This window comes from Hevea brasiliensis, chromosome 10 (genome assembly GCF_030052815.1).
Source record: "Hevea brasiliensis isolate MT/VB/25A 57/8 chromosome 10, ASM3005281v1, whole genome shotgun sequence".
NCBI classification, from domain to species: domain Eukaryota; kingdom Viridiplantae; phylum Streptophyta; class Magnoliopsida; order Malpighiales; family Euphorbiaceae; genus Hevea; species Hevea brasiliensis.
This window is the reverse complement of record NC_079502.1, coordinates 90494414-90519160: the sequence shown is the minus strand read 5'-3', so window position 1 is coordinate 90519160 and position 24747 is coordinate 90494414. Positions and strand designations below refer to the sequence as shown.

The following is a 24747-nucleotide window of genomic DNA, read 5'->3' as shown; positions in this document are numbered from 1 at the left end:
GCTTTTCTCCCTCGCAGGTTGTCTATTCATGTTTGTGTAATTCTATAAACTTCTAGAATTTTCGCATGTGTTAGAAATATTTAATTGATTTGGGTCTATAATATAAATTGTTATTTTGGACCTATAAAATTTTTATCACATGCATGTCTCATGGACTGGATAAGGGAGTTGGAAGGTCTATTTTATGGCCGGACTCTGTCCGGTTGATTTCTTGAAATTGGGCCCAAATGGGCATTAGAGTTGGGTTAGTGAATAGTTATGCTTACTACGGGCCTCGGCGGCTTTAGACTGGCCCAGGTCCTAGTATCGATCCGGCCCATAGGTTGGGTCGTGACAGTTTTATCTATTATATTATTTTAATAACATAATTTAATAAATAAAAAATATATTATTTTTAATGGCACCTTATATTACTTTATTTTTAATAAAAGACAAAAGAATTAGTAAAATAGAAAAAAAATAGATGCCATGTGGTGTTTAAGTGTGTTAAAATTTTTAGATTTTATATATAAGAATTTTTTTTTTAAATATAAATGTTTATATTTTATAAATAATTTTTTAGTGAAAAATTATTTAAATGTATATTAATATAGCGTTTACAAAATAAAAAAATTAAATATATTATGAATAATGGCAAAATTTAGAGATTTTAAAATTATTCACCAATTTTTTAATTTATGAAAATTTAATTAAAAAATAATTGATTATCAAATATATATAATATAAAAAGTAAAGTTTTAAATAATACCCAAAATTATAAGGTAAAGAATCTCAAGATGCAGTAAAAAGAATTTTAGTCTATTATTATTATTATAATAATAATAATAATTATTATTATTATTATTATTATATGAGATAAGATTTAATAGTTAAAATTTGAAAATATTTAACATGATAAGATAATTTTTTATATAAAAAAATTTTTTTTTTAAATACTGTGCTACATACGCCCTGACATTGAATATGAGTCCAGATGACGTAAAGGGTGAGCAAAAACAATTCAATTCACCTATCACTTACTCTAATAAAATTCCAATGTTTATTGATTGCTTGTCTCTTAAATTCTTAAACTCTTGACAAAACCATCCTCCCCTTTCCCTTCTTCCCCACACTTTCCATTAATTCTACCTCATTTAATTGCTGCTTTTTTCTTTAAACAAATCCAAACAACCAAGAAATCAGAAAATGTTCAATTTCACTTCCAAGATGTTCAATTTAATATATTTTATTTATAAAAAAATAATTTAAAAAATTCAATTTAAATTTAATTTAGCTCATAATGAACTAAATTTCTTAATTTTTTTAATTTAAATTAAAATTTAAGAAGATCAATTCTGAAATTCAGCATTAAGAGATCATAATTAATAGAACCTCATACATAATTTTTTTTTTCGTCATCATCATCAGAAATTCTTGAGCAGCTTTCTGACCTGTTCCAAGGTCACAAATAGCACAATCGTAAACGGCCCTTGCCTTGAAATCGTTGGTATAAATCCCTTGTACAGCGCCATCGGCCCCTCTGCCTTCACCGTCTTCACTGCGCAATCCAACGCCCCTGCATACGGTGCCGCCTCCCCTGCCTCCACCTTCATGTTCATCACTCTTGTCTTTATCACGTCCACCGGGTTTGATGCCACCGCCGCCACGAACCCTGCCGCGAAACTCGCTGTCACGTGGGTGCCAAGCCCATCGCTCATCAACCTTTTTTCCAAAATCATTTCCTTGAATTGGTCGTACGATGCTAGCTGAGAAGCTGTCACCAGCATGGCACGGTTCACCGTCAGCGATGAGCCACGCCACAGGCTTGTAATGCCTTCTTGCTTTGCCATGCGAGTGATTGCGTCTACGACGCTCTTGTAGTTCCGGCGTTGGGCTGGTGGAAGACGCCCGTCCGCCTGCATGCGGACCATAGCAACGTCTGCGGGGTTTCCAACGGCTGCACCTATGCCACCGGCTATAAGTCCGGCAGCTATCTTGCTCGATAAAGGCATAGTTTTGGTATGTGGATCCGTCCATTTCTGTTTCAAGATGTCGTAAAGTCCCATCCGGGTGGTGGAGTATAGTGTCTGGCGGAGGATGGTGGCGGAGACACCAGAGAAAAGAGCGGCCACACCTTCTTGCTGGACGATTCGGACACCGACAACGATGGGACCCACACGGGGTGCTGGAGCGGGTAATGGTTGTTGAGGCACATGAAGGGTGGTTCCAGGAGTGGTGGTGTGGAAAGCGAGAGCCGGCCGTAGCGTTTGGACGGCGGCAGGATTTGTCGCGTGGGTTTCCCCTTGGAGTTGCATGCGGACCTTAATGAGGTCCAGAGGGTGAGTGGAGCACCCAGCAATAATTGAAGCTATGCCTCCTTCAGCAAAACCTTTGAGACCCATTTTTCGAAACTTTATCCAAGAATCAAATCACTAAAGAATGGCACAATTAAGGGCTTTGATTGTCTTTCCTGGGAAAAGAAAGAAACAATAGAGAAAGAAAGTTGGGTACTTCAATGGGAAAAAGAGGACCAGTTGGGGTTCATCTCACTGGAAACCAGGAGATGGGAATGGAGACCGAAGGCTACAGAAGAAAAATGAGGGACATTAGGTCTGTGAGACATATGCTACAGGAGAGAGAAAAAGGAATGGATGCTGGTTTGGAGAAGGGAATATATATAGCGGATGGTGTGAGTTGAAGGGAAAGGTGGTGGAAATCAGGCTCTTGTGCTTACACGAAAATGTGGAAATTGGAAGTTTTGCTTTTCTTGCTTTTGCTCCCCGGTTAAGTTAACTAGAGTTGAGTTAATTCCTCTTGTCCTGCTGGAAAAATATACCTTCAATTAATAAAAAATTAATACATTATAATTTTAAAGGGACTTTATCATAATTTTAAATAAAATAATCGATTGTATACTGTAACACTTGCGTAGTCTTATTGTTTACTCTTTCTGCTCTACCCTCAGCTTTTGCATATTCCATTATAATAAAATCACTATGAATGCTATCTTCTCTGTGTTTCCTATAATATATTTATTTTATTAGCCCTTTGAATGAATCTTTCCTAATATGTGCTCAATTACTCGTGAGTGTAACAATGGAAAGGTATTAATTACAATATAAATTGAATATTTAGAATGTTTTACGCCATTCAAAATGATTATAAATTTTAATAATAAATTCAATCCATGAATCCAATACATTTATATTGAATTTATCATTTATGTGTTCTTCATTAGTATTTTTTTTTAATATTTTTTCAATAGAAAATTTGAAGACACAAATATGAGTATGTCCAATGAATGATATACTTCCAACTACTTAACTAAGTCGGGATAATTTGATAATTTGGTATTCTTAGCCAATGTCTCCTTAGATTTCATAGCATATATATATATATATATATATATATATATATGTATATGGATGTAATAATGTATTATATATAAAAATATATATAATTATAATTACTTATTTTTATTTTTTAATTTGTTGTCAATGCATCACTACCATCGTTACTCATCTACAATTGCTACTATCACCACTACTTCTATTTTGTTACCACCGCTACCACGATCTTATTACTATCATTGCTATAACCATCACTTAACTACTGTTGTTACCATTTAATTATTATTATCTCTATTACTACTTGACCGTTACTATCACTATTACTTTACCTTGTCACCGCAATTACTATCACTATCTAATTATTGTTGTAGTTGCAACTACTACTATTTAGCCACCACTGTCACTTGACTACCAATCACTTCAACCATTACCAATTATTATTAATATTATAAATAAATTAAATATTAAAATAAAAATTATCATTACATTATATTATTTATATTTTCATTTTATAATCAAATAAAGAAATATAATGATAATTATATTACTTTACACTATAATTTTAATTATATTACATAATTAATTATATTATATTCTATCAAAGGTAATTTTAAGATATATAAAGAACAAATCAGGGTACCATCGACACTATCTTTGTATTGTTCCTTCTTACAGAAATAGGAAATATAAATTAAACAATCCTAAAATAAGTTTGGGCAACTTCTTTAGTCTTGCATGGCTTTTCTAGGGTAAAAAAAAAAAAAAAAAAAAATCTCTAGCATTAGGTGTAGACTCCAGAATCCCAAATGAAAACATTTGAAGCCTACATAATTGATTCATGACCTTACTGGTCAATAATTTCATCATCTTTCTTTCCAAACTTTCAAACCTAATTTTTACCCTCTTTCAAAATAATAATAATAATAATAATAATAATAATAATAATAATAATAAACTTAAATATATTTAGTATTAATAAATTTAATTTAGTTGGTTTTCTCACAATTCCTATCATGCAACTTAAAAAAAAAAAATTAAATTCTATCATTTATCAATATTATAATATTTTTTTATCGTTTCTTTCAATTTTTTTTTTTCTATGGTTATGATGAAAAAGAGATATCTGCATTGCATAACTTGTATCACAATATGTTGGATGTGACATTAGAACGAAAATAACTTATAATCTCATAATTATATATTCATAGAAGTAGTTAGTAGTCCAATAAAATTAGTTTAAGGGAGAAAATTATTTTTTTTGTTAATTAAAATTTAATTTCATTAAAAAGTATGTACTTTTAAAATAGTAATTATAAATATATTAAATTAATATAAAATGATACGTTATTAAAATTGTTTAGAGCATAATTTGCTTTTAATATTACTTAAATTACGTAAAATTTATTTATTTTTATATAAAAAATTCACATTTTTATGGGTACAAGTATTGAATAAGAGTATTATAAAAAAATTTGCATTAATTGATTATTTTTTATTTTTTTTTTTGAGTGAAGGGATTGGGAGAGTAAAAATTCATATTTAATTCGTTAATAATATAGTGTATTTAATATAAGGTTGAGCTTAATAATTACTAATTAAATTAAATATTTATATAAATTAATTAAAATATATATAATAAATATATAAATTTAAATATAAATATTTAATATAATTATTATTAAATTCATTTTCCATATTAATCACATTTTTTGACCACAGTATTAAATCAGGCTAAGTATATCCGCAGGACTTTAGCTCGATAATGAAGTGCAAAGTGTGGTCGAGAAAAAGGCGCAAATCCAAGAAAAAGGGGACCGTCCATTCACTGGGGCCAAATGCTCCTCTTGACTCGGATTCCTATTTCCAACTGGAGCTTTTGGTCATCGGTTGCAGTTGGTGCCTTCCACGTGTCATAAACGGTTATGTCATGGAACATTTTCCGTTGACTGACCGGGTCACGGTGACCGATTTGAGGTCGGAGTCGGTTGCATCCCGGGGAGGCTCTAAGCCGCTTGCCTGACCCCGCTGCTTCCTGGGGCCCTCAAATGAGCAAAATTGAAAATTCATAATAATAGTGAATTATTTATATTTACTAATAAATAATTAATTAATTTCAATAATATTTTTATTATTTTAACTTTATAAAAATATTATATTCATATATTTATTTTTTTTAACAACTGAAATTAAAAAATTAGGATTTTCAAGTCCTAAAATGCTAAATTTGTTTAAGAAATTATGACCTAAAATATAAAATCTCAATCCATACTAACTTTTTTTTTCCATAATTTATTTCCATTTTTTGATTTAACATACTCATATAATATATTTTCAACCAATGTTTTCACATAATTTTTTTAACTATAATTAATTTATATCAATACACAATAAATATGGATATTTGTGATAATCATAGTTAATTTAATTAATTTCATCATATTTTAATTAATTAACATTATCAACCATAGGCTATATATCATTTATTATGTGAGAAGTAATTATAAATTCTAATATTTAAGGAGGCTATGTAGTAGCAGTACCCCATACATACATAATGTAGGAAGGGAATGGTATGATTATTTTTTTGATTTGATGAGGCATAATTAATTAGTACAATAAGAGATATATTTCTGAAATGAATAATTTTAAAATATATAGGTAAAAATATTTTTTTTATTATAAAAGTAAATAATTTTAAAATAAATAAATAAAAAATTTAAACTCAATATTTTTTACCTATTTTAAAATATATTTGATAATATTAATTATTCTAAGTCACTATCATCTATTTTAATAATTATTTATCGATAAATATTAGTGATTAATAATTAATTATTTATTTTATAATTTAAAATATAAATATATAATAAAATTAATTATTAAATTAATTATTATATATAAAAATGATATTATTATTTCTTATCATGATAAATTTTTTTTTATTTTTTAAATATTAATATAAATATTATATTATTAAATAATATAAATAAAAAATATTTCAATTAAAATTAAAAACATTAAACAGTATGTTAAAATATGGAACATTGGTCCGTAGGGACTTTAACGTTGCCCGGTGAAACTACCATAATCCATAACCGGATTTGTGAGGAATGACGTAATCATCATCCCTACTTAGCTCCTAGGGGCCCCACCTCAAAATCTAAACTTAACACGGCAAATACCATTGTCGTTTTACCCCCACAACCAAGCCAAGCCAAAACTGGAAACTTCCCTCCCCCTACCCCTCCCCCTCGCCCTCCCCCTCCCCGTGGCCCCAACCAACCAAAGCTTCTCCGTCCTCTCTTTCTTTTTCACCGTACTTGATACTTTCTTCTTCCTCTAGATGCTCCAATCACCCGCAATCCTTAAGTAGTCTAAAATTCCCCTTTTACCCCCCACCTGCGACCTACACGGGCCGCCACCTCCTCTTCTGCTGCTGCCATTTGGATTCATGTATAACAAATTCACAATTCTAGGGTTTCTGTGCTCTGTTCTCATTCTCGGTACTGGATAGTTGATTCATGTTAATCCTTGGAGTTATAGGGTTCCAAACCCTTTCCGTTCTCTTTCTTTCGGTTCTTTGCGTTTGGATACACCATAAGTGGCGCAATGCGGTGGCCAGGAAGGAGGAGATCAGGCGGCTCGTTGATATGGTCTCCAAGGAGTCTGCCATGGCTGAGTTTGATGCTATTTGTCCATACAATTCTTTGCCCAGGTCTCATCATGTGCTGTGTGCTTCTGCCCCACAGCCTCTCGCTGCTCCCAATGTAAATCTGTTCATTACTAGTGCGTTCTTTGCAAATTCTCTCCTAACACTTTAAATTGATTATTCTTTTAGTTATATTTGTTATTCATTTTTAATTACAAGTTTTGTTGTTTTGTTTCATGCCCGGTAACCAGAATTGATAAATAATAAAGTGGACATGGTAATGGGAATGGGATTTGTAGATCTTATTAAGAGGAATGTGTGCTCTTGTAGCTAGTTGTTGAGTGGTTGTATTTTTTTTTATTAATTTTTTTCCTAATGTTAATTTCCAATGGGATTGGTTTGGCTTTAGCCTTTTATTTCTGATTTGGGTCAATAGGAAAAACGAAAAATAGATGGGTGTGATGAAACGTAGGGAGGAATACTTTGTTTTAAGTATCAATGGAGAAGGATAAGTTAATGACAAATAGAGAATGTTGCAGCGTGAGAATCTTAACAATTTGTGTGGTGGGTGTTATAAATTTACACAAAAGCGGTAATATTCTTGTTAGGATGGTGGGTGGTAGTGGTTCTCAATAATGGCTGCTTAAAAGTAATTTTTGATTTTGGGTCATCCTAGGCCCAATCTTTGTTCAGTGAATGTGCCTTCCTCTTGGTTTACAGTGGTTGTTGGTTACCTGTCTAGAGACAAATAGATTGAACCGAACTGGAACTTTTAAATCCTTTAACAAATTTGGCAATTCCACTTTGCCCCTTGTGTTTAATTGGCTCTATTCTTCAACTGTTGCCTACTATGTCAAGACCAAATTACCACTATTGTGCTCTTTAGCACTATTTGGATCATGATTTTCCAGGATTCCTTTTAAATGTCTAGCTATAACCACAGTTTTGGTCATATGATTTTAGATGCTTGTTCAGAATCTGGATATTAAGTTTTTCAAATGGAACATGAGATTGATGGGCAAGGCTATCTATCCTCTATGCTGTTGATATGTTATGGAAACATTCATATGATTAATGCATCCATGTGCTTGAATAGTATTTTGAATGAGATATTCCTCATGTAATTATCTACTCGCTGGGTTTATATACTCACTTTCCTTCTTCTGTTTATCCCTTTGAGGAACAAAAGGGAAGTAATCAACAAATTTTAGAAAAGTAAGCTCCAAGATTTGACATAATCTATTTGAATTTTTCTTGTAATATTTTATAGAGCTATTTTGAGACATAAATAATTTTTGCTATTTTGACACCATATTTGCTATTATAAACTTTTGTAATAATATTGTATTAAGGATATTTTGTCTATTTTATGAGACTACATATATTTTCAAAGTGGTTATGAAGGTACATGTGAACAAAAGTCTCATGTACTCTGGTTCCATCTTTAATTAAAGAATATGAAAGATATTGATGAAAGGATTGCCCTGACCCAATAAAATGAGCTCCATAGAAATGGAAGTGAAATCTAATAGTAAATTGGAAAAGTATAAAAGAAATGATATTTTATGATTAGCAAGTTAATGGGTCCTCATATGATCATAAAAATGTTACAAGAGAAAGAAGGAAAAGACAAGGTTAGGCTTGTTACAAGTTCTAGTGGCCATATATCTCCTAGTGCTCTACCGCCATTAACGGTCCAAGTTTGGGTCATTATAATTATTACCGTAGGCGTTTGGTTTTTAGGGAAAATTTGAAACCTACGAGTTTCTAATTCTTACCTTCTTCTCCCACAGATTTTTATTTTTGAAGAGAATGGATGGATCTTGCTTTTTTTTTTTGGGTCAAAATTTATTATAATTCATTAAGAAGCAATAAAGTACATGGCTTCATTGCCAAATACAATTAAAAGCCTTATTTAAAGGCTTGAACCTAGTGCCCTAAAAGAAAGGTCTACAGCCCAACTAACTAAACTCAAATCTAGTCAAGTATTCCATTACATAATAGAGACCCAAAGGAGGAAATGAAGAAGGCAACCATTGTGGCCACACCAAAGGAAAGCACAATAAGGATGACCTCCTTCTTCCGATGATTGAGAAAACAGGCGCAATCCCATTAGAGGTCCTCAAAACTAGGTCTCACACCAGGATCAAGCCTAAAACAAGGGATCACACCACATGCAGTTTAAAGCACCGTAGGCCAATAGAGTCGAACAGCAAACCCCGTAGACAGCCAACGGAGGGTGATAGGGCAAAGCTTATAGCTTTGAGGAAGTAATGAGTAGACTGAGTCGATCATAGACCCTTGAGATACCCCACTTCAAACATTCTAAGCCCTCCCCCAAGCCAATAAGGAAGCACCCGAATCTACTTCAAGACGCATAGTGCAAGTTGCCAAAAGCCATCACTAAGAGACACCAAATTTGTAGATCAACCAAAAAAAAAGGGGGTAGCACAACCCTATATAGATCTCAAATAACCCTCTCAATGTAAGCTCAATTTGTGCAAACCAAGCAAAAATATGTACAACTCAATTCGGAAAATAGGGAGGGCAAACCCACTTTCCTGAGTCAAGGGAGGACCACCCCTGCCTAGGAAGGGCAAAGGAGGCCTATAGGAATGCAGAACCAATCAATTGAACTGAAGAAGAAAACAAAGCAAAAACAATGAAAATTTCTCTCTAATTCCTAAAGAGAGAAAATTCTTTAAAAAAAGTATATAAAGTAATGGACCTCATTGCCTCACTATAACATTGCATTTTTTCCACTCTTCCGTTCTAGGTGATGAAATAGATAATGGACTACTGGAAACAGTCACCAAATTTCAACAAAATCGCTGCATTTATTTTAATAAAACCATTCATGAAATTTATAATTTTTTATTAATTTCTTTTATTACATATGTAAGGGAAGAAGAGAATCAAACCTTAGTCTCTCGAATTTAACATATATACAGCTGCCACCAAGTTATGTCCATTGCTGCAATTAATTTTCAATAATACAACAAAAACAAGATATTTTTAGCAAATGAAGGTATACGGAACACATGAAAGAGTACAAAAGAATGGATGATTAATTTATATATTGCACTTATAACAACAATATCAAGAAGTTCATCTGGCATCGTCCAGCACGGGCATTTGCCATTCTTCTGTTGTACATCTGAATGATCAGTGCTTGGACCATGGGAGTTATTCCTACCCTTTGAAGTACTGAGGCGAGAAGGAACAGCTTCCTCTAAGTCCCTTTTCTCAGACTTCGCTCCATGAATCTCTACATAGCTCTTCAATACTGCTAGCCTTCGAGGAGAGTGCCTCAAATTAACAGAACTAAAATGTAACCAAACACAAAAATAGGATTTGCATGGAACTCAGACAAGCATGTACCTTGCATAAAGTAGCATGTATGCCTCTTCTAATAAGACCCTTTTCAATTCGACAGGCATCACCTACAAAATAATCATGCTCCACCAATCAGATCCGTTAATTTGAAGGAAACGCCAGATATTCGAAGTCAAATAGCAATTTTACACATACAAGATAGATAAATTAGCCACATACTATGCTGTCATTAATCCCAAACCAGTCACCATGAGCAGTCTTTATGTAACAGACATAATGACCAATAGAAGAAGAATCATTCATCCTATCCCTGTGAACCACCACTGCGTAAAGACTGTAGTGAGGAGATTTATCACTTTTTCCACACATGTATGGAGCCATATTAAGGACCTCAGGAAACCGAACTGAGGCTTCCCAAAATTACCAGACTGCAAATAGAGAATATAGAATAGTCAATATTTTAGGATCATACAAAGAGTTTTATCATAAATTGTATTAAATCACCCAAGCACAGAATTGACATCAAAGAATTACCTGGAATCGTTTTAATACAATTGCAAGGATATTGGGTGCCTCTAATACTGTCAACTTCTTTTTAGCTGTCACATAAGATTCACACCTAATTAAAAAAAAAAAAAATTAATAATAATAATTTTAAGATGGAGAAATTAATTTGTGTAACTAAAACCTCAAACTGACTAAGGTTTCATATGGTTTGCAATTTTTTTTATTGGTACTTCCTACAAATTTTGACTTTGCTCAAAAGCAAGAGTAAGAAAGTATATTTGGCAGATATCGAATTTCACTTCATATGGGAAAAGAAAAGGCGATCGCAATTTTTTTTTTTTTCTTTTCATAAAATTTTAAAAAATATTAATAAAAAACAAAGAGCAGGCAAAACAAACAGAGCCTAATGGCTAACAGAAGGAATGAAATTGGACTTCAAACACTTATATAATTCTTAAGCAACAAACACCCTAGCTAATGAACCAACCTGCTGCAGTTGTACCTGTTCTCTCCATCCAACACTTCATCAGCTGTAAATTGGGTAAGGGCTTCTTCAAGAGTCTCAATGTCCCCGTCTATCTCAACAGTTAAATCCATTATCCGTTCAAATCTCACAGATTTTCCAAGGCACCTCATACAAGTTATCTGAAAATCCCAGCCACAATATTACAAATGGAAGAATAATAATCGTGTTGGGTTGTTCTTCAATGAAGTGGATATCAATTAATTAAGAAGGTAAGCACTGGAGTATCATCAAAGACAAACAACCTTAGATCGAAGATAACCCACGAAAGTAAGTCCTACTAGAGTTGTTTCTTCTGCCAATGTGCCCAGAGCTCCAGCTTCCTTGAGGCATATAGACTGCATTGTATCAACAGCATACCTGACACACCAGCAATGAATGCTGTCACACACATTTGATAAAATAAAAATTTTAATGTTCCAATAATTGAGAATATATGAACCAGCAATATAATAATGAGTTAAATGACCAGTTCACCTCAGGAATTCATGGGCATCTTCTTCTCTCCCATTACCAAGATGACTTCCAAATTTTTGTATTTTGGATAAAATCCTAATTGGTGACAAAGGAGAATCCCCTTCCCTTGCCTTCATTATTAAAAATTCAAATTCACAAATGAAACACCACTCCTTCTTTTGACCTGGTAAAGAAGGAAAACACCATAAAATCCTTCAATCCACAATCCCAGTAATAAAGTAGTAATTAATTGTGTCAAGGCAACAAATTTACATGCATTGGAGTGGAGTCGGCGAACAAAGTAGGAAGTTAGAGGCCGAGTAAATGTCAAGCATTGGAGCACTGTGTTAGCATAACAACTGCAGAAATTTTGAAGAAAGTTATATTTTACTAAAAAAACTACATATGTCAATATTAATGCAGAAAAAGGAAACCAGTAAAAGGATGGGTCGAAGCTCCTCTTACAAAATGAATGAGAAAATGACTGCATCCAATTTCAGAAAGGAAAAAAAATGAAGATATCACTATGATAACCTTGAAGGTTCTAAGATATCTAATTGAAATATCAAAGTGTCAAACTACATTCTGACTTGCTACATGGCTTCAGCTAACATTATAAAATGAAAAGGCATGCAACAGTGTAACACACTAAAATTTGAGCTCTTACATTAACATTTCTTACCAATTCCCACAATTTCTGAGCCCAAATGGGCTTAGTTCTTCATCACAAGAGTAAAGTTTCACCAACAGTGCGTATGAAAAGATTCTCTGTCAAAAAATGAACAAAATTATTGTAAATAATCTTAACAGAATATATGATGATGCACTCAGGATAAGCACATCATAATAAATAAACGCACGCACGTCATATTCATATGTGTAGATAAGAACCAGAATCTCATAACTGTGGGATTGCTTCACTCTAAACTGCTGAACTTTTCTCCATACAGAATTTCTCAAGCCATTAGAAGCATCTCGTGAATGATCACCATAAGCATTAAATGAAAACGATCTGGCATCTTTACCCTTGAGTACCCGCAAATCATCTTCCCCATCATCAGTTACAGAATCCATGCGTGAACTGCTTAAAGATGTTGAGCTCTTACAGTTGGAAGAATGTGCAACTAACATTTCTGATGATGCAGCTCGTCTGATGGACTTCTTATGGCACAATTTTGCAGGCTGAACATCATCAATCATGACATTACCATTTGGGAGTTGAGATTTACAATCAACCACTTCGTTAGTATAACAGGATTTTGTCTTATTTAATTTATTGGGCGAGAAACACCATTTACACAAGTTACTGACTTAGTAGACTTTGGGGTAGGCAATTTGGTTTCTTGCATTTCCTTAGAACTAGCCCTAGTGTCAGGCATATCAGGAGCAAAATCTTCAGAAGGTCTCTCTGGGTTGCCTGAGCCACTATAACCAGGTTCTTTATTGCTAGAAACATTAGCAAATAATTTAGCAAATAATTCCCTTTCTGCAACATGTATTTCGGATTGCTTTTCTGAAGATCTCTCACAAAATTCAGTTTCCTGTTTCAATTGCATTGTGGTAGTTACGGGCCGACATTCGTCCTTGTGACCTCATCTCCAGTGAATTATTTGACACTTACCAGAACTACAAGGCAAATTTAGTCATCAATACAACAGGCAAAATGACAGAAATTCAGTAATTCAAAATGCAAATACAACATTAAACAAAAGGATATATAGGAGTTTGCTCAGAGGAATATATGCAAAAAAGAAAATTGAAAAAAAAAATCATGTGGACCAAGAAGCATTCCTTCCATCAACCCATGAATTAGCACACCCAAGCCGGTAAGCAACAAGAACATCATGCAGGCTAAGTTGTTTATATATATTCCCATGTGTTCAACTTCAAAGCCACCAATGTTAGTGTCATGTTCAAAGTGATCTCTGTCAAATAACCAGAAATCTGAATCCACCCATCAAACGACAAAGATTAGATGGACAGGACAAAATTCCACAACATTTTTTACATATCATGACCTAAAATGGTCTGAATAAATATTCTTTTTCAACTAAAGCACATTCCCAAGCTGTATGTGTGATCAATGCCTGCCTTACATCCCTGATCACAGCCCATGTCTAGATAAAAGGATATTGTAATATCTTAAAGCTGGCATTGAACATTTATTAAATCCCATGAGCTTGATTCCACAGGATTCGCAAGCACTGAAGGACTCATGCGGACAACCCATTATAGTCAAATCAGATTAAATTGGTATGGGTTTGAATATTATCCCTTCTTTTTTGCATTTCAAAAATATTCAATTATTCCAAATTTTTTTTTTAAATCCAATATCGTACAAGTATTTAATAAATTAGTGATCAACAGAAAAGTGCAGAATTTGATGAGTTTGATGAGGTTGAATTAATTACAGAATCACCCCATATTAATATTAGTTATTTTACCAGACCACTACAAGTAAGAGCGCAGGCCTTTGAAAAGTTATATGAGAAACTTGGAACTACAAAATGGGAGAAAGATATTTTATAGATTAGCAAGGAGGAGAGAAAAGAAATGTCAAGATCTCAATCAAGTTAGGTGCATTAATGATAAAGAAGGAAAAGTGTTGATGAAAAATGAGGACATTAAAGAAATATGGAGAAATTATTTTGATGATTTCTTTAATAATAGTCAAAGTGGTAATAGCGTGAATATAGACTACAGAGCAATAAAAAAGAATGTGAATTATACTAGAAGGATTAGATCTTTAGAAGTAAAGGAAGCACTTAAGAGAATGAAAGTGAGTAAAGCCTACGGACCTGATGGAATACCAATTGAAGTGTGGAAGTGTTTAGGAGATATGGGAGTGGCATGGTTAACTAAATTGTTTAATAAAATTCTAAACTCAAAGAAAATGCCTGATGAATGGAGGAGAAATATTTTAGTACATATTTTTAAAAATAAGAAAGACATACAAAATTGCTCAAACTATAGGGGAATTAAACTCATAAGCCATACCATGAAGTTGTGGGAGAGAGTTGTGGAATATCGACTATGTCATGACACTTCTATCTCTCCCAATCAATTTGGTTTCATGCCCAGTCGTTCAATTATGGAAGCGATCTTTCTCATTAGAAGCTTGATGCAGAAATATAGAGATGTGAAGAAAGATCTACACATGGTTTTTATCAATTTGGAGAAGGCTTATGATAGTGTTCAAAGAGACGTTTTATAGAGAGTGTTAGAATAAAAGAGGGTATCTATTAGGTACATACAAGTGTTGAAAAATATGTATGAAGGAGCAACTACTATTGTGCGCACAGTGGGAGAGGACACAAGAGATTTTTCTATTTAAGTTGGATTACTCCAAGATTCAGTTGTAAGCCCTTACCTTTTTACATTAGTTTTAGATAAATTGATGAAACATATACAAGAGAATATCCCTTAGCGCATGATGTTTGCAGATGATATAATTCTAATAGATGAGACGCGAGAAAGAGTCAATAGAAAGTTAGAGTTTTGAAGAAGTACTCTAGAGTTAAAAAGTTTTAAGTTAAGTAAAACGAAGACAGAATACATGCATTGCAAGTTCTGTGAAGGCCGAACTGGTAATAGAAAAGAAGTTAGTTTAGATGGAGTGGTACTACCCCAAAATAATCACTTTAAATATCTCGGTTCAATCCTTCAAGTAGATGGGGGATGTGAGGAGGATGTTAGTCATGGGATTAAAGCCGAATGGTTGAAGTGGAGACGTGCCACGGGAGTTTTATGTGATCACAAGATTCCCAATAAGTTGAAAAGAAAATTTTATCATACAGCTATACGATAGGCCATGTTATATAGTAGCGAGTGTTGGGCACTGAAGGAGTCATATATGTCTAAGATAAGAGTTGCGGAGATGAGAATGTTAAGGTGGAAGAGTGGCCATACTAGACTAGTTAAAGTCCGTAACGAGAGTATTAGAAAAAAGGTAGGAGTGGTGCCAATTGAAGATAAAGTGAGAGGATTGAAGTGATTTGGTCATGTGAAGCAGAGACATACAAAAGCTTCGCTTATACAAGTACAGCACATTAGGTTAGAGGATAGAAAGAAAAAAAGGGGTAGATATAAACTGACTTGGAGGAGAATAGTACAACATGACCTAAAAGCATTACACATTTCCGAGGATTTAACCCAAAATCGTTTAGAGTGGAGAAAGAGAATCCATATAGCCAACCCCAAATTTTTGGGATAAAAGCTTAGTTGAGTTGAATTGAGTTGAGTTACCAGACCACTACAGTAATAATTCAGACCATTATTGGTATTAAATTATGATTAACCATTCATCAAACCCAACCACCCTGAGTGAGAGGGAGGGAAAGAGAGAGGTCGAGTACGAGAGAGAGAGAGAGACCAACCACAGCGTACACGAATGCTCAACGATATTGACCCTAAAAAATGTAGGATATGTTATAGGGGTGTGCACGATTCATAATACTCCTGAACCAAACCAATGAAAGAACCAAAACCCCAAAAAATGACATTGTAGGAACTTAACTGAACCTAATTTATTGTGTAAGAAACTCCATACAGCCTTAAGATAATGCGTCTTATCAAATGGAGTAATAACTAACTGCATCTGCCATATATGATACCTTATGTTATGAAATACTTCACAGAAAAGCTGCAAGCTTCCCTTAGAGAATCCAAGGCATAAGTCATTACGAGCCAGAGTTCCTTCTTATTCCAGCATCTTTAATATGGTCCACGTATGATTTTCCCTTACTATTTTAAAGCAAAAATACAAACTACAAGACTTTCATTATTCAAAAAACTTGTTCATTATAAAAGTGGATGCTTGGTGAATGTTTTTTAGCCCATAAAGAGACTAAAAAATGCAAGTGATATTCCCTTCCTGGCATGTTTACCATTTTCAAGACAAATCGAAAATTCTTAAAATTACATCAGCCATCTTAGAAATTTTATTGAAATCTCCAGTTAAAAATGGACTCATTTTCTTTTATTTGGTTTCTTTACAAATTGACTATGGGTTGCATTTTTGTACAATACTCCCAACACAACTCGAACATGAAAAAACTTGAAATAAGAGGGTGGCTCAGGTAATGCTTAAGCAGATTCATGTTATTAGATAAAAAGAACCATGTTGTTTCTCAACAAAACAGGAATAACATACTTTTGACATGATTAGCATGCATGTCGGCTGACACATTTAAAGCCTGCACACTTTTATGACCCGACAATTCTATTAAATGTAATACAGGGAAAGAAAATTTTAGTTAATTTTGAACTCTTTTAGGGGCCAAAAGAGAAAAGGAAAAAAAAAAGCTAAAGTTATGTAGATTCTGGGACCCACCAGGAAAAAAGGAAAAAGGTTGAGATCTATTTTTGGCTCATTCAACAAGTTGAAAAAAAAAAACCACAACTTTGGATCAGAAAAACTAGAATCTATTGTATGTTCATTCTTCTCCACCAAATGGTAAACCTACCTTCAAATCGATGGATTTTTATTTATCTATAAAGTTCATGCCAAACTGGAGTTAGGAAAGGAGTTAGTTTGAATGGAGTGATACTGCCCCAAAGTAATCACTTTAAATATCTAGGCTCAGTCCTTCAAGTAGATGGGGGATGTGAGGAGGATGTTAGTCATAGGATTAAAGCCGGATGGTTGAAGTGGAAACGTGCCACGGAAGTTTTATGTGATCGTAAGATTCCCAATAAATTGAAAGGAAAATTTTACCGTACAGCCATACGACTGGCTATGTTATATGATAGTGAGTGTTGGGCACTGAAAGAGTCGCATGCATCTAAGATAAGAGTTGCAGAGATGAGAATGTTAAGGTGGATGAGTGGCCACACTAGACTAGATAAAGTCCGTAATGAGAGTATTAGAGAAAATGTAGGAGTGGTGCCAATTGAAGATAAGTTGAGAGAAGACTGATTGAGGTGGTTTGGTCACGTGAAGCGTAGACATATGGAGGCTCCAGTTAGACAAGTAGAGCACATTAGGTTAGAGGATAGAAAGAAAAAAAGGGGTAGACCTAAATTGACTTGGAGGAAAGTAGTACAACCAGTGTTATCAAAGGCGAGGGAGGCGCCCATCTATCGCCCCGACTGGAACGCCTGGCTCGACTTGGAGGAGGCGACGCCTCCGGCCGGAGAGGCGAGAGGCGACGCCTCTTCACAGCAACGGTAAGTGTGTTTTTTTTTTTTTTTTTTTAAATTAAAAAGTCAATAAACCTATCTGCTTACCTGATGCAGAGCAGAGACACTTTTCTCCTCAACCTCACGAACGCTTTTCTCCTCAACGGCTCAACCTCGACTTCACGACGACAACAGGTATGCTCTCTCTCTCTCTCTCTCTCTCTCTCTCCTTCTTCTTCTTCTTCTTCTTCTTCTTCTCCCGCTTCGATCTCTCTCTCTTTCACGTCCCTTTCTTTTTTTTTTTTCTCCCTCTCCAGTCTCCACCTCTGTTCGATCTCTCTCTCAGATCCTTTTTTTTTTCTTTCCTGCTGCGCTGCTTGCCGCTGCTTCGATCTCTCTCACGTCCCTTTTTTCTTTTTCTTTTTTTTTTTTCTCTCCCTCTCCACTTTTCTTCTACTGCTGCTCTCCTCTGCTCTCCTCTGTTGATCTCACGTCCCTTTCCTGTCCCTTTCCTGCTGCTCTGTTTTTTTTTTTTATTATTTTTTTTTCTCTCCTCTCCTTCTCCTTTCAGCAGTCCCTTTTTTTTTTTTTCCTTCTCCTCCTTTTAATTAATTAGTTATTATTAATTATTTATTTATTTGTTAATTTAATTATTTTATTTTTGTTAATTAATTATTTAAATTTTATGGGTATTGGTAAATTGATTATTTTAATTTGTATTCTTGTTTAATTAGTTGATTAATTAATATGGGTATTGTTGATTTGTTGGTATTTAGTTTAATTTTTATTTGTTATTCTTGTTAATTTGATTAGTTTTACTTTTTACCTTGTTAATTAGACATTATTTATTAATTATTTATTTATTTTATATAGGTATTATTAATTTATTGTTAATTTAATTTTTTTATCTTCTTATTATTGTTAATTAATTGTTTAATTTATATGGGTATTGTTAATTTATTATTAATTAGTTTACCTTTTACTTGTTATTATTGTTAATTAGTTTTAATTTGATTAATTTTACTTTTTTCTTGTTAATTAGATATTAGATGTTTATTTTATATGGGTATTATTAATTTATTGTTAATTTGATTATTTTTCTTTTTGTTCTTAGTAAGTAATTGTGTAATTTATGTGGACATTATTACTTTATTGTTAATTAGTTTACTTTTTACTTCTTATTATTGTTAATTAGTTGTTGGATTAATTAGTTTTACTTTTATCTTGTTAATTAGACATTAGTTGTTTATTTTATATGGTATTATTAATTTATTATTAATTTGATGATTTTACTTTTTGTTCTTATTAATTAATTGTTTAATTTATATAGGCATTGTTAATTTATGATTTTACTTTTTGTTCTCATTAATTAATTGTTTAATTGATATGGGCATTGTTAATTTGTTGTTAATTAGTTTACTATTTTACTTTTTACTTATTATTCTTGTTAATTACTTATTTAATTTATATTGGATATTGTTAATTTGTTGTTAATTAATTTATTTTTTATTCTTGTTAATTTTTTTGTTAGATTATAAATGGGTGATAAGAATAATACATCTGGATCTTCTGCTAGTAGTAGAAGAACGGACCCAGGATGGGCACATGTAATTCAAGTTAGTGAAAACAATACCAATGATCTTCAATGCATGTACTGTATGAAAGTTTATAAAGGAGGAATTAATAGAATCAAGCAACATCTTGCTGGAGGTTACAAAAATGTAATTCGGTGTCCAAAATGTCCAGAAGATGTAAGGAATCAAATGCAGGAATTCATTGCTAAAAAAAGAGAGCAAAAATCAATTATGAATATGGAAACACCACCTGAATTTGATAATGTTGAAGTACTGGGATTAGATGAAAATGAGGAAGAGGAAGAGTTGATGCAAGAAATTGGCAGTGAAAGAAGAAGGCAAGTACTGGAAGTTACATGTACTAATGCTTTTAAAAAACCAAAAGTTTTACCACCACAAAGTAGTAGAGGGCCTATTGACTGTTATTTTTCCCCTAGACCTGCTATTTTGGGAAAAAATATGAGGCAAACTACCATTGATGAAAATAGTCAAGCTAAAAAAGAGTTAAGGGAGCGTGCTTGTGTTGCCATAGCACGATGGATGTATGATGTGGGAATAGCTTTTAATGCTGTGAATTATGATAGCTTTGGGAAAATGATTTGAGCAATTGGAAATTATGGGAAAGAAATGAAACCTCCAAGTTTTCATGAGGTTAGAGTTCGGTTACTTAACAAAGAAGTGCAAATCATAAATGATCTTCTCGAGTCTCATAAAGAAGAATGGGAAAGTTATGGATGTACATTGATGTGTGATGGATGGACGGATAGAAAAGGGAGAACCTTGATTAATTTCTTGGCTAATAGTCCAAAGGGAAGTGTATTTATTAAATCAGTTGATGCAAGTGATGAATCAAAGACAACGGCATTGTTGGCTAGTTTGATTGAGAAAGAATTGATGGAAATTGGTCATGAAAAAGTAGTTCAAGTTGTTACAGATAATGCATCAAATAATGTTGCAGCAGGTAAAATTTTTATTTAATTTTTTATATTACTAAAAAAAATATCATTTTATTTTTATTATTAATGGAATGAATTTTTCTACTTGTTTATGACAGGGAGAATATTAGAAGCAAAATTTTCTCATCTATACTGGACTCCATGTGCAGCTCATTGTATAGATTTGATGTTGGAGGATATCTTTAAGATCCGTGTTTTCAAAAAAACATTCCGCAAAGCTGTTGAGCTTATTGGTTTTACATATGGCTCTTCAGGAGTTCTAAATATGTTGCGGAAGCTTACTAATGGAGTAGAATTGCTAAGGCCAGGGCAAACTAGATTTGCTACTGCTTTTATTACACTGGGAAGGATTCATCTTCAGAAAGCCAACATTAGAAAAATGTTTACTTCGGAAAGTTGGACAACTAGTAAATGGGCTAAAGAGGTGAAAGGCAAAAAGTGTGAAAGGACGGTTTTGAGTCCTGCCTTCTGGAATCATATTGTTTATGCTCTTAAGTTTTCCGGTCCTCTTGTTCGTGTGCTTCGACTTGTTGATAATGAAAAAAAATCAGCTATGGGATATATTTATGAAGCCATGGATAGGGCTAAAGAAGCCATTGCCAACTCACTTAATGGCAATGAAGAGAAATACAAGAGCATTTTTGAGATTATTGATGCGTGATGGTCACTTCAATTGCATCGTCCTTTGCATGCTGTTGGATACTTTTTGAATCCTGAATTTTTTTATCCAAATAAGATGAGAATTGAATCTGATGAAGAGGTCAATACAGGATTGCTTTCATGCATTCATAAAATGGAAAAAAATTCAGCAAAAGTTGATATGATTCTTGATGAAATTGAGAAATACAAGGCAGCTGCAGGGACCTTTGGTTTTCCTTCAGCTATTAAAGGAAGAACAACCAAATCTCCAGGTTATTAATTTAATTCTTATTAATTTTTCATTTTGCTCATTTATTAATTTATATCATGAATTTAACAATCATTGGTTCTATATTTTAATAGTTGCTTGGTGGAAAACATATGGTTCTTCAACTCCAAACCTACAAAAGTTTGCTGTAAAGGTTCTGAGTCTCACATGTAGTGCAAGTGGTTGTGAAAGAAATTGGAGTGTATTTGAGCATGTAAGTAATATATATATATAAATTTCTTAATTTGTAATTTTATCTTGAGCCTTTTGAGTTTGAAGTTTAACTTATTTGTTACTGTAAAACAAATGACAGCTTCATAGTAAGAAAAGAAATCGGCTATTTCAAGAACGCTTGGACAATTTGGTATATGTGAAGTACAATAGAGCGTTGCTACGCCGACACACTTTTGGGGATATCACAACACCTATTGATTTGGCAAATATTGATGAGACTAATGAATGGTTGCTTGGTGAATTAGAAAAAGGTGATGGGGATGATGATGATGATGATTCTCTTGTTTTCATGAATGACGTATTGACCTGGGGTGATGTTGGTAGAGCAGCTAGAGTTTCTGAATCTCGTTATGAATCAAGATCGGCTGCAAGATCAACATTACCAGTTGAAACTCCATCATTTCGAAGGCTTCGTGCAATGAGAGGTGCATCCTCTTCGCAAGTTGATGATGATGAAGAGGAGGAAGAATTTGTGATGGCCGTTGTTGAAAATGAAGGTGATTTTGGAAATCTTGATGATGAGTAGTTTTAGTTATAAGTTTTTTATGTACTTATTGCATTTTGTTTATTATGACTTACAACTTATTTTTATGTATTAAAGTCTGAACTTCTATAATTTATATTTTCTATTATGTGACTTATGACTTATTTCTAATTTTTTATTTATTATGTATAATTTTATAGCGTCACTTTTATCATATACATCTGCTGAAAATTCAGGTATGAACTATTTCTTTTTTTAACATCTCTTATTATTATGTGTGCTTTTACTTATGCTATATATTTTAATTTTACAGTCTCATACTTTCATTTGTATCTTATACTTAAGCTGGAAATACAGGTATGCACTGTTTTCAATTTCTCTTATTTTAGATATAAATATAGTGTAAATCATATTTTTTTTCTTTTTAATATGTTTTTTTACTTATCAACTATTTAAAAGTATATATATATATATATATATATATATATATATATATATATATATATATATATATATAATTTAAACAATTAAGGTTATGGCGCCTTGCTTCAAAAATGCCCTCGCCTCGCCTCTCGCCTCTCGCCTAAGGCCATAGAATACTCTATCGCCTTAACGCAAAATCTGATTTGTCATATATGAACTAAATCCTTTTTGAAATTGAAAAGCTATCAATTTGTTTAGTTTTGATAAAGTTATGATCGTTTAACCCAATAAGTTGCCCAAATTTTTGGATGCTAATTGATTAATAGAAGCTTTAAGCCAATTGCCAGAACCAAGTGTTTTAATTGTTTTTGAGCCAAACTTTGTTTTCAAACTACCAATTTGAAACCCTTTTTTCGGTGTGAGAATGTCATTTATTCTATATTGTTCTAACACCAAAACAGAAACATATCCAAAGAAATATCTCTGAAAAAGTTATTCAAACTTGATCGAATAAAAGAGGTTAACATTTATCAACTCACATGCATGCATGCCATCATTACCTTGTCATATCGTTCCCATTAGGAACCATTGGTCATCCATAGCCACTAGACAACACAATAACATAATGCAACATCTTTGTGGGTTAAATACATATACAATTGTACATGCAACCTTATATGCAATATATTTAAATAAATTAGTTAAATGATGCATGAATGCACATGGAACATAAAATAAGATTTAAGAGAGAATTTTGTAATATCTACTCACCTTGACAGTAGTCTCTTTAACTTGCCATTTACTTCTAGTTAGGTGTTTACCCTTTAACGCCAACCTTGGTGACCTTATTCCTCAGTTTACTAGGAAAGCATAGGATGTGTTTTTAATTAACATTTTCATTAGGATTAGATTTAGCAATATTTTGTAAAGCAGAAAACCTTTGGCAGCCAAATGTGAAACCTTCAGCACTTGAAGTTGCACGCACTGTACCTTACTGTTTATGTAGTTAGGCTGCTCAAGGTTGACTCTTCTGCTACAAAACCTAAGTTTTCCAGAACTTCTATTTTACTTTTGTCTATTGATTTATTTATTTAGTCATCCTAACTCATTTTTAAGATAATCTTATCATCATTTTAACTCAATTAGGCTTTTATTCTTATTATTCAATAATATTCATTCTACTAATTATTTTTATATATTGTCTATTATTTACTCTCTTCAAACCCTAATATCACAAATCAAGTTTAAGAAACCTAACCTAGTTATATATAACCATTCTAATCACTATCAAAGGAAATATAAGTGTAAAAGACATTTACTTGATGTATTCCTAGGCTTTCCTTTTTGGCACTCTTTTTCCTTAGTCTTGGATTCTCCCTATCTATCCCTCTATAATGTTATTAAGGCTATAATCCATTTGATTTCTCTATTTATAAGGATTTGGGGAGAAGAAGGCAAGAGAAGATATAAGGAGAGAAGAGAGAGAGAGAAAGAAGAGAAGAGGGAAAAGTTCTAGAGAGTAAAGAAGGTGGGCAGTGGAAAATATCTTATTCTCTCTCCTTTTTATACTTTTGTCTCCATAAGTTTGGCAGCTTAAGTTGCATTCTTCGGCAGCCAAATATACTTTTCTTTTGAATACTTTAGAATTCCTTCTTTAAGTTGGTTAATTATTACCATAGTTTGTACATTATCTATATTTTAACACTTTTATTATTGGTTTAAATTAGGTTTCATGTTACTTAAGTCGGGAGAGCAATCCATTCACCTGAAGCATATTTCAACACACTATGGTGAGAGGTATTAAAATAACAATATCCAATTACCAGAAGCAAACCCATCATTTCTTTGCCTTACTGGTCGCAATCCCCGATATCAAGAGAAGAACCATGGTCACCACCACCACCACCACCCAAAGTAGAGCAAAAAAGTTAAGTCATTAGGGTAAAAAAAAATTTTTGTTTTATCAATTCAAAGAAAAAATATATTATATAGAACGATAAACTATTTAATGAGAGAAAATAAATAATAATGCATGCAAATTTCTATATGTAACAAGAATAAAGTAAAAATTAAATAAAAATAATTTCATAAATTCTCGCAAAAATTTTAAATTTACAATTATTCTTGACTAGTTTTCATTTTCTTAAAGTGTTGAATGATCACTTTATTATTAATGTTATCAAACATATTTTTCTCAATATATATAATAAAAATAATTAAATAATGAAAAAGGTAATCACCGGTAAAAA

At 32.8% G+C, this 24747-nt stretch overlaps 3 protein-coding genes, 1 long non-coding RNA gene and 2 pseudogenes across 4 annotated transcripts; 3 read left to right on the top strand and 3 right to left on the bottom strand.

The window, feature by feature from the left end:
- Positions 1-1332: 1332 nt before the first annotated feature.
- On the bottom strand, positions 1333-2670 carry LOC110634466 (mitochondrial uncoupling protein 5). The gene has a single exon (XM_021783474.2). It carries the CDS (start codon positions 2379-2381, stop codon positions 1404-1406), a length of 978 nt encoding a protein of 325 aa, XP_021639166.2. The 5' UTR covers positions 2382-2670; the 3' UTR covers positions 1333-1403.
- Positions 2671-9836: 7166 nt separating this feature from the next.
- Positions 9837-12206, bottom strand: LOC110634467 (ubiquitin carboxyl-terminal hydrolase 17-like; annotated as a pseudogene).
- On the bottom strand, positions 11968-13915 carry LOC131169108 (ubiquitin carboxyl-terminal hydrolase 17-like; annotated as a pseudogene).
- A 3953-nt stretch (positions 13916-17868) lies between these two features.
- On the top strand, positions 17869-19740 carry LOC131183780 (uncharacterized). Its single transcript, XR_009151789.1, has 3 exons — positions 17869-17968; positions 18038-18115; positions 19452-19740. It is a non-coding gene; the product is annotated as an uncharacterized LOC131183780 (long non-coding RNA).
- Positions 19741-20121: 381 nt separating this feature from the next.
- LOC131169404 (uncharacterized) lies at positions 20122-21111 on the top strand. The gene is made up of 2 exons (XM_058128628.1): positions 20122-20455; positions 20549-21111. The coding sequence occupies exons 1-2, from the start codon at positions 20122-20124 to the stop codon at positions 21109-21111; spliced, it is 897 nt and encodes a 298-aa protein (XP_057984611.1).
- On the top strand, positions 20702-22117 carry LOC131169403 (uncharacterized). Its single transcript, XM_058128627.1, has 3 exons — positions 20702-21361; positions 21453-21571; positions 21671-22117. Exons 1-3 carry the CDS (start codon positions 21187-21189, stop codon positions 22115-22117), a joined length of 741 nt encoding a protein of 246 aa, XP_057984610.1. The 5' UTR covers positions 20702-21186.
- The last annotated feature ends 2630 nt before the right edge of the window (positions 22118-24747 follow it).

Bases quoted from the DNA above. Each gene is read 5' to 3' on its own strand.
- LOC131169403 (XM_058128627.1), top strand. From the start codon at position 21,187: ATGAGAATTGAATCTGATGAAGAGGTCAATACAGGATTGCTTTCATGC. The intron at 21,362-21,452 runs GTTATTAATTTA...ATATTTTAATAG, and splicing joins AAGAACAACCAAATCTCCAG to TTGCTTGGTGGAAAACATAT. The intron at 21,572-21,670 runs GTAAGTAATATA...AACAAATGACAG, and splicing joins ATTGGAGTGTATTTGAGCAT to CTTCATAGTAAGAAAAGAAA.
- LOC110634466 (XM_021783474.2), bottom strand. From the start codon at position 2,381: ATGGGTCTCAAAGGTTTTGCTGAAGGAGGCATAGCTTCAATTATTGCT.
- LOC131169404 (XM_058128628.1), top strand. From the start codon at position 20,122: ATGAAACCTCCAAGTTTTCATGAGGTTAGAGTTCGGTTACTTAACAAA. The intron at 20,456-20,548 runs GTAAAATTTTTA...TGTTTATGACAG, and splicing joins ATCAAATAATGTTGCAGCAG to GGAGAATATTAGAAGCAAAA.